Below are 10165 nucleotides of genomic sequence, written 5' to 3' on the forward strand. Positions count from 1 at the left end.
AGGCAGAAGGCCAGCATCCTGTGGTCAGACAGGACTCTGCATAGACACAGGGACAAGCTTGTTCAGTGACACAGGATGACATGATGGCTCTCCAAGGCCACTTGTGTTAGGAACCCCCTTCACTCTCTTCTCTTCTAAGAGAGCTGCTGGTCTCCCATGCTGGATTCCACATTTGCTATTCTCTCTGGAAGGCCTGGCATTTCCCTCCACTTCCCTTGACCTCTCCATCAATGTTCCCACTCCTCTCATGCTCCCTAACCCCATCCCCCAGGTAACTCTGTCCCCTTGCCCCACACATGCAGATGACCAAGCTGGCACACCGCGTGTCAGCACTGGAGGACCAGCAGTTCCTGATCATCCACGCCACAGCCGATGGTGAGGACAGAGCCCTGCACAGGCCCCCTGTTGCTGAAGGTCCCCTGGGTGGTGCTGTGAGTTTTGGCAAATGAGTGCTTCTGTTTTCTTCTACAGAAAAAATCCATTTCCAGCACACAGCTGAGCTCATCACGCAGCTGATCAAGGGAAAGGCCAATTACAGCTTACAGGTATGGAAGGCTACCTGTTAGATTCAACACTTAAAGCAAGATGGTCCTTTTCATGGGTACTGGGCTGAGTGGGGTCCACAGCATATCATGTAAGTCCCTTCAGCTGACAGCAACTCAGCTCTATACACCTTTCATTCCACCCCACCCTGCCCCACACTCCTAAAGCAGTGAGAAAGGCCAAGCCAGCATATGCACTCTCCCAGCAGTGTGAAGTAGGTGTGGGAGGGCCCGAGTTGCAGCACACGTGGCCCCTGTGAGTGTGGCCCAAGTACCTCTACTACTGTGGCTACAATAGAGCTACCTATCCCAGGAACCAAACCCATGGTGGTTTTCATTGATATCCATTCCTGCCTTTTCCCAGCGATGCACAGGGATGATGCAGGAAACTGTTCTTGTTTCCTTCTTGCTTTCTGGCTCCTTCGATGAGACAGCTCCAACCTCTTTGTCTTTTAAAATGCAGGGGCAAATGGCACCCTGTATCCCTCAGAGAGCATCTATCTGGCTTTGACCACTATCTGCCTGTGCATTCAGCATCTACTGATCTGTGGCAGCCATGCATGGGGGTTGAATCAGGAAGAGGCCTTGGCCTAAGGGTTGGTGAATGGTGTGAAGGACTTGGTTACACTGTATTCCAGGGTATATTACACTTATGATTTGTTAAGTATACGCTACACACATCATGACACTCACTCATGACACCCACGCCTAGAAAAGAGACTCACCTGGGGCCATGCATGGCAGCACAACAGATGCCTCTCGAGGACTCAAGAGTTTGCAGTCACATCAAGCTCCAGGGGAGTGCACAGAGACAAGGGGCAAAGCAAGAAGGGGAGGGGTGCTACCTTACTGCCTTCTGCTGTACATCTTGTGAGTTAAACATACATATCCAGGCTTTAAAAAAAGATGATGTTACCCTCAAAGGCATGAGAAGAATACAGGATTCAGAAGGAGACTGGGCTCAGAGAACAAGCAATATTCCAAGTCAGTCTTGGCTTCTATAGTTTTATGCATGCAGGATTTGCACAACGCCTCTAGAGGACAGGTTATGTCATTGCACCAGCCATATACAAAAGAGCCAATATGCATGGCATGTATTCAATTCTCACAAAACATTATGAACCAGACTTTATTCAGCTTTCCTTCCCACACCACCTGGACCCAAGATACAGGCTGGTGAGTGTACACCAAGCCGGCATGTGAGGGTCCAGACAGGAGGCAACCTGAGGTTCATTCTCGTCCTCAGAGAACCACTTAGCTAGAAGCCTGTTTCTCTGTGTGTCTGTGTCTGTCTGTCTGTGTCTGTGTCTGTGTCGTCTGTGTCTATGTCTGTGACTGTGACTGTCTCTCTTTCTGTGTGTGTCTGTCTCTCTCTCTGTCTGTCTCTCTCTCTGTCTCTCTGTCTCTCTCTGTGTATCTGTGTGTGTTTCTCTCTCTCTCTCTCTCTCTCTCTGTGTGTGTGTGTGTGTGTGTGTGTGTGTGTGTGTGTGTGTGTGATCCTGTAGCTCCTGAGTGTGATACTCTGGTTGTAAATTAGGACAAGTAGCTCTGGCCAAATGAGGCATTTTCCATTTTTTTTTTTTTCACCCAATCCTGACTACACCCACTGCCTTTGATGAGGGGAAGAAAGGTGCCAAGGGAGGAGCTCTTGGGAAAACTGATCCTCTGGTGGTGGGGCGGGGGAACGCAGAGGCAAACTGTCTGTACACAACACTGAAGTGTCTCTAGTATCAGTAATTCGGGGGTTATAAAAACTGCAGATCCTCCATGCCTCCAGCAGGGAATCTCTTTGGGAGGGCAAAGTGGGGATGAGAAAACCTCTCTCTCTCTTCTCCCTTCACAGATCTACCCAGATGAAAGTCACTACTTCCACAGCGTGGCGCTCAAGCAGCACCTGTCCAGGTCCATCATCGGCTTCTTTGTGGAATGTTTCAGAGTCCAGGATAAGATACCAACAGCCACAGCAAAGGAGGAGGAGGAGGAGGACTAACCATGCTTGAGACCGAAGCACAGACATGGCTCTTTCTACAACAATATGCAACTGAGGAATCCCCACCACCACCACCCTCCCTCCAAGGGCAGTGGGAGTGGAGGTTCGGGCATTCCATAGCATGTGTCTCGATATCGAAGGCCATTTGGTGGTGGGCACCAAGCTCCAGGTTGAAACCAGTCACCACACAGCCTGGAACAACCCCACCTCAGCAGCATGGCCTACTCCTGGCCCCCAGTGACTGGCACATCCCATGTCCCTCCCCCAAGGGACAAAGCAAAGGACAGATGACAGTAAGGACATACTTTGAGCCCAAGAAAACAGGCCCTTAAGTTCAAGCTTTCTCTCTGTAACCTTGAGCCCCACCGTTTGCACTCACGCACCGCGTTCCTGTTCCCACCTCTGAGTCCTGTCTGGCTTTCCTGTCTGACAGAGCTGCACCGTGGGAACCAGACAGCATGGTTGTCTCCGCAGTGCCCAGACATGCCAGGCCTCTCTCTGTTGTTAGAAAAGCCTCCACTGTCCCTATCTGCACCCAGAAAACAGGTCTTTTATGTACAAAGTAAGACTATAGCTCTGCCCCTGGTTAACCTTGTAGAAATGCTTTGTGTTTTTCTATGGTTTAACTAGACCCGCCCCCTAGTCTCCCACCCTGGACTGTCTCACTCTGAGTTTCTCTCTGTCTTTGTTGCTTTACTTACCTGTTGCTTGTTTGGATAAAGAGATTATTCTGAATACCTGCTGTCTCTGTTAAACTTGGTGGAGGTACTGAAGACACCAAGGACACAGAGCGCCTAGCAGCCCTCACTGAAAGTCAGTCAGTAAAACCTTCTATCCCCTGGGTCTATCTAGGACTTGCCTGTGACTCCACCACCCATCACATGTGTCCTTACAACTGCTACCCATTCTCCCCCAATCAGTTGTCCAGTCTTTTCAGATGACATTTGCTTTAAAACCACAAGACAGTACATTGGGTTCCACTCCTAGGTTTGCCAAATAAGCCAACATCATGAGTATCCCACAGGCAGTGTGGTCTTCCACTCCTGTCAACACCAGCCCCAGAGATGGCTCCTTCCTCCTGCTCTGACAACGAGGTTGGTGAGCTTCCTCCAACCTCATCAGCACTGTAAGGTACACACTGATCAGATGTGTGACCACTGTCACCATGTATATTTCGTTCCATTGTATATAAAGCAAGAAACACGTGTCTGGCGTCTGTGCAGCCCCACCCTTGCTGAGGCACTAACCTTGTGTTGAGCTTGCATGCAGACACCTCTCTGGCTGATCTGGCCTCCCCAAAAGTGCCAGTTTGAAATATGCCAATCACTATCTCTCCCTTTTGGGATTGTTGACGGCCTGTATGTGAGTTTTCATTGTCCCAGGCCTCTCCTTCTGGGGCATCCTGAAACCCTGTCCTCAGCGATGTGTCCATGTTGACTATTTTGTTGTTGATGTTTGGGGGCTTTGGTTCTGTGCACATGAGCTTGGAGCTTTGGTTCTTGTTAGGTCTGTTGGAAGAGTTGCAAGCTGGGCTCTCCATAGGCAATGCATTGGCACTGGAGAGAAGGGACCTAGTTCTGACAGAGTGTGCTTTCACTACTTCAACAGGTTTAGCTGATGGCAAAGCCCAGGAGACCTGAAAGGGGAGCCAGCTTTGGCTGCAGGAAGGGACAGGGGTGGGGGGACTGTGGGGATGTGGCATGGTAGCATCTGTCATCCATGGAATAAAACATTATTTTACCACTCAGGTTGTTTTTTTGTTTGTTTGGTTTCTTTTGTTTTGTTTTTTGTTTTTTTTTTTTTAACTTTCCTCCATTGGCTCCTGTCTTAGTCAGGGTTTCTATTCCTGCACAAAACATCATGACCAAGAAACAAGTTGGGGAGGAAAGGGTCCATTCAGCTTATACTTCCACATTGCTGTTCATCACCAAAGGAAGTCAGGACTGGAACTCACACAGGGCAGGAACTTGGAGGTGGGAGTTGATGCAGAGGCCATGGAGGGGTGCTCCTTACTGGCTTGCTCAGCCTGCTTTCTTATAGAACCCAGGACTACCCAGGGATGGCACCACTTACAATGGGACCTCCCCCCTTGATCACTAATTGAGAAAATGCCTCACATTGGTGGCATTTCCTCAAAGGAGGCTCCTTTCTCTGTGATAACTCTAGCTTGTGTCAAGTTGACACACAAAACCAGTCAGTACAGCTCCCATCAGAAATTGGGCAGGGCTTCAAGACATGTTTGTTGTTTTTGTTGTTTTGGTTTGGTTTGGTTTGGCTTGGTTTGGAATCCCCCCTCTTTTGGAGTGGAAAGAGGATGTTTGACTATGTAGCTCTGGCTGGCCTGGAATTCAGTATGCAGACCAGGTTGTCCTCAAACTCAGAGAACCACCTGTGTCTTACTTAGGGATTTATATCTGTGAGCAGACACCATGACCAAGGAAACTCTTATAAGGATAACATTTAATTGAGGCTGGCTTACAGGTTTAGAGGGTCAGTCCATTATCATCAAGGTGGGAGCATGGCAGTGTCCAGGCAGGCAGACATGGTGCAGGAGGAGCTGAGAATTCTACATCTTCCTCTGAAGGCTTCTAGCAGAATACTTACTGGCTTCCAGGCAGCTAGGACAAGGGTCTTAAAGCCCACATCCACAGTGACACACCTACTCCAACAGGGCCACACCTCCCAATAGTGTCACTCCCTGGGCCGAGCATATGCAAACCATTACAACCTGCCTCTTGTGAACCATCATGTCCAGCCTGCTCTGTTAATGAAAAGTGGAGTTTGCTTTTTATAATTAGCATGCATCACACATAATAATGGCTGCTGTGACATTTTTATACATATATGATACCTTTTGATCATGTTTACCTCTGCTCTCATCCTAGCCCACTCCTGCTGACCCTTCCTTTTCTCAAATACCCTCCCCCCCACCTTAATGCCTTTTTGGTAGTTGGGGTGGACCATTAAATTTGATTAGGGATGCTTACATCCCTAATGCAAAGGTGAGGGGTTACGAGCAACTTGGCAGTAACGACACCTCTGAAGAATGTTTCCTGCTGCTCCAGCCACAGTCAGCATCAGTAGCTCCTTAGGGAGAGTAGGACTTTATATGCCCCTCCCACATCTATGACAGAACACTGACGGCACAGTCTTGTGCTGGTAACCACAGCTGCTGTGAGTTCCTACGTGTGATAGTCATATCTTATCTAGAAAACAGCATTTCACAGCACTCTGGCCATCCTCTGGCTCTTCTAGTCTTTCCTTCCAGCTTAAATGATGTTTCTGCACCCTGGCATGGGTGACATAGAGATCTCATCTAAAGATGAGCACACAGCACTCTCTTACTCCCAGGGCTTTGGTCCATTATGATGCCCGCTGCAAAAGAACCTCCTCCGAGCAACGCATTAGCAATGCTGACTTATGGGTATCATCACAAATAGTTAGAAGGTAATTGCAGGCACACAGCATATCCATTTAGCTAAACAGCAATAGTAGCTTCCCAGCAGGGCCTCTGCCCTCCCCAGCTATGGTGTTTAACCAGGTTTATAGTACATGAGTTCCCTCCAGTAGAGCCAGCCTCAGAACCAATCAGAAAATGGTTGGTCACCCCCATAACAATCATGCCACTATTACACCAGTGGGCATATCTGCCCTGGCTGCTTGCTGTGGACACTATGTCTGTCCGCTCTTTGCCAGAAGATGGCTGCAAAAAGAGAAGCCCAGACCTGCTGGATCTTTCTGGGGCTGAGCGGAATGCTGAGTGTCAGTGACCTGAGAAGAACCACCCTGGGTCGGGAGTCTTGTTGAAGCAGGAACTCACTTTAATGTGGCAGCAATTTGCTTATATAGACAGGGCAAGGAGGTGGGAATATGGGGTATGGGGGGAGATGACGTATGGGGTGGTGTGAGATGACAAGGGATATGGTGTGACTCCATGGGGCCACGCTAGCTAGGCAGAAGTGATCTCACCTAGGCCGTGCTGAGTCAGTCTCAAGCAGAGGAGAATGACTATTCCCAATCGAGCCAGGCTCAGCTTTGTCTTCAAGGCCCAAACCAAGGCCAAATAGGGTCCGACATGTGTCACAGCTGGGAAGACGGCTGATGACCTGCCCCCTGGCAGCCATGCTGCCATCTCAGTTCTAGCTCTATTTTTTCTGTGCCCAGAAACCAAAATGTACAGTGTCTTTAGCAAAACATATTTGAAATACTCACTGATCCCCAAATTTGATGTGGGAAGAGTTCTGAATACATCAAGTAAAACCCATATAAGCTGGGGGCTGAGAATGGTGGCTACACTTGGCATCTCAGCACTTGGAAGAGAGAGAATGGAGTTCAAGGTACTTCTTAACTACATAACAAGTTCAAGGACACAGGGAAAACAGGAAAAGAAAAAAATGGAGAAAGGATGGGGAGGAGGGTGGGGAGAATGAGGAGGATAAAGAGGGGCTGGAGAGATGGTTAAGACCACTAGCTGTTCTACAGCAAGACCAGGGTTTGATTCCCAGCACCCACATGGTAGCTCACAAACATCTGAACTGCAGTCCAGGATCTAACACCCTCTTCTGGCCTGTGTGGGCACCAGGTATGTGTATGTTTCACATATATACATGCAGGCAAGACACCTACACAGATACAAATAAATTTAAAGAAAGAAGTAAAAAGAAAGGACTAGAGGGAAGGGAGGAGGAAGGGAGGAAGGGAGGGAGGAAAGGAAGAGGGGAGGAAGGGAGAGAGGGGGGAGGAAAGGAAGAGGGGAGGAAGGAAGAGAGGGAGGGAGGGGAGGAAGGAGGAAAGGGAGAAGAGGAAGAGGAGGGAGGGGAGGAGAGAAGCAGAACACACTGGTGGCAGCTGGATTGAGAGTAGCTGTAAAGTTAAAGAAACAGAAAAACAGCAGGGGCTGCACAGAAAACCTCTGTTAGCCTGGAGCTGCTGATGTGCAGAGACATAGAGTTTGTTTGTGCCCTGACAGGTCCTCAAGGAGCCAGGACTACAGTCAGGCACCTCACTTTCGGGCACTACGGGTCAAGTGTTTCTTGTTTACTGCTGTGGCAAATGCGGAGGCCTTGGGTTTGGAGTGCTGCCATGGAATGGGAGCCAGAAAAAGGACACCCAAGGAGACTGACAGTCCCCTGTTCAGATTCAACAGGAAGAAGATGTTTAAACACAGACACTGTAATGGGATTCTGGCCACCTTCTGGGCAATGAGGCTTAGATAAGTTATTTAGAGGAACTGAGGCTGTCTCCAACTGGGAAGCATAAATTTTAATACTCAAAACTGGGCTATGGCTGTGGCTATGAGTTGAATTCTGAGTCATCTGAGTGTTACCTGTCATCAAACATCCTGTGGCGATCTCCTGAAGCACCCATTGGGGGGCTGAGACCCAGGGGCAAGACCCATGGGGCCCCAACTCCCTGAAATACAGCTATTCATACCAGTATCACAGGCAATTGTGCAAGGTGTTGTTCCCACAATAGGTACCCAGAGCCTGATCCTGTGTGCCCAGAAAAGTCAAGGAGCAGACTTATAGCAAAACAGGTAGACTTCTACAAACCATGACTTCTAAAAGCATGAGTGAGGAAGGCTGGGTGGGATGCTGTCAGGGGAGCCCTGGAGAAGGTAACATTTAAGTCAAGGCTGAGACCAAGTAGGCAGTGAAATGACCCAGGAAGTGGGTGACTGCACAGGAGCCCCCTGCCCAAGAGCCCCAGTGTTGTCAGGGTGACGAGGAATACACTGGGGTACAGGAGGTATCAAGGCCTGGCATTGCTGCTGAAAAGCAGCTCTGCCCATCTCAGCACAACTGTGCTGTCTCCTGCCCTACTTCTTTCCTTGCTGCCCCCAGGGAGTCTGAAATCATGCACATCTCTACCTTACTGGCTCAGTCACTGTGCCAAGGCATTGGACAGGATCCCTATTGTCAGCTCCCAAGAAGTTTTCTGGGATCCTCACATACTGTGAGGGCCCTTACCACACTGGAGTGTAATCATGAGGCCAGCCATGATGGAAGAGAGTGTTCAGAGAAGGCAAGAGCTCTACAGTTCCTGTGGACACCCTCCCCTGCCCTGCCCTGCCCTGCCCTCTCCTCCCCTCTCTCCCCCTTGGTCTGGCTCTTCCCACTTAATCTGGGTAACTCGGCTGCCGTCTTGTGAGAACATCCCCATGGTCCTAACCTGATTTCCAGGTGGCTAGGAGGCAGCTAGATAAGGAATGAACTTGAGCAGGTGCTCCCCAGCTCCACGGTGCTGTGTGAAGGCTGCAGTTCCCACAATCAGCTTGATGCCATCACAGAGACTCTGAGCTGGAGACACACAGGAACCGAGTGGATCTCTGACACTCTGAAACTAGATCACAAATAGACATTGTTCTGAACTGACAAGTGTTTACTCCATCATTGACACTCACCTCCTCCCCAGTGCAGGAGGCCATACCTGAGCTGCTTCGTGGGACCCAGGGATTCCCTTGACCTGGTCACAAGACACCAGAGGTCTCACCAATGCAAATCCTCTATGATTGTGCCATCTGGGTAGACAGGGGAGGAAGTTCTATGGCTACCTGCAGGCCTTTCTGCTCCCTGTGGCTCTGGTTTGCCCTTCAATTTCTTCTGTGTCAGCCAGAGTCACACAAACCAGCCAAGGCCTTGACATTCAGTTTTCTATGGCTAAATGTGCCTTAATGGCAGGCAGGGCTGGCTTCATATCAGATAATAGAATCTCACAGCTCTGGTACTGATCTGACAGCTGCTAGCAGCTACAGAGCCAGAGAAATGGCAGCCAGGCCCCCTCTATGTCTTCAGTGTAAAGTCAAGCCATGAATTCCCAAGGTCGCCTGCCCTGACAAGCTATAGCTCAGCTCGTTGTGATGTGTCATGCTTGCTAACTGGTATTTCTCCAGCCAGACTGAATTCTTCGTGTTTCCCAGAAACTGTGTCACACATGACTGTCACAGAGAAAGAAGTGACCGCAGCAAGCTAGCTGCTCTATTCCACTTGTGTCTCAGACCCTATAAATAACACATCAGATGTCACTAACTCCCTGCATGGGGTGGGGGAGCCTCGTGTTATATTTTATAAAATGGTGGTGAGGCAGAAGGGAACACCTGGGAGGGCCACTGAGAATCAGCCATAAGACAGGCTTATTATAAAAGAGTATATTTGCAGTAAAGGGACCTGGTGAAGGGGGTAGAGGCAGAGAAAGGAGGGGGACAGAGAAGAGAAGGGGCGGAAGAGAGAGAGAGAGAGAAAGAGAGAGAGAGAGAGAGAGAGAGAGAGAGAGAGAGAGAGAGAGAGAGAGAGAGAGAGTTCTTATATGTGAGCCAAGCTAGTACCTGGCTGTTGCTAGGTAACTGTTGGGTGGAGCCTAGAGAAAATACTAACACCCCATGGTTACTTATCATTTTGTTTGAGTAGAGACCCCATCTAATCCATCCTGAACCAGGAAACAACCAGAGGAGATGGAGCCATCCTTGTGGACACACAGTAAGCACAGTGAGTCGCTGAGGACCACTAGTGTCACACAGGACAGTCAGCAGGACCTTAGCCAGCTCTCACAGTACGCAGAGCCACAGAAGTCTGTTTATCAATGAAATTCCCTCCACATGTTCTGTCTATAAAACACCCCTGGGCTTTGAGAGCAG

The 10165-nt window shown here is 49.4% G+C and overlaps 1 protein-coding gene across 5 annotated transcripts in view; it reads left to right on the forward strand.

The window, feature by feature from the left end:
• Dpp6 (dipeptidyl peptidase like 6) overlaps positions 1–4279 on the forward strand; it is a 927623-nt gene extending 923344 nt beyond the window's left edge. For 2 of the 5 annotated variants that reach the window (XM_021163977.1, XM_021163976.1), the window contains exons 24-26: positions 303–375; positions 472–545; positions 2386–4274. In XM_021163977.1, the coding sequence (XP_021019636.1) occupies positions 303–375; positions 472–545; positions 2386–2532 (294 nt within the window). In that variant the 3' untranslated portion in view covers positions 2533–4274. Of the gene's footprint in view, positions 1–302; positions 376–471; positions 546–2385 lie in introns of all 5 variants that reach the window. The other 3 variants (XM_021163979.1, XM_021163978.2, XM_029477512.1) reach the window with 3 other exon arrangements.
• The last annotated feature ends 5886 nt before the right edge of the window (positions 4280–10165 follow it).

The sequence above is a fragment of the Mus caroli genome, chromosome 5 (assembly GCF_900094665.2).
Source record: "Mus caroli chromosome 5, CAROLI_EIJ_v1.1, whole genome shotgun sequence".
NCBI classification, from domain to species: Eukaryota; Metazoa; Chordata; class Mammalia; order Rodentia; family Muridae; genus Mus; species Mus caroli.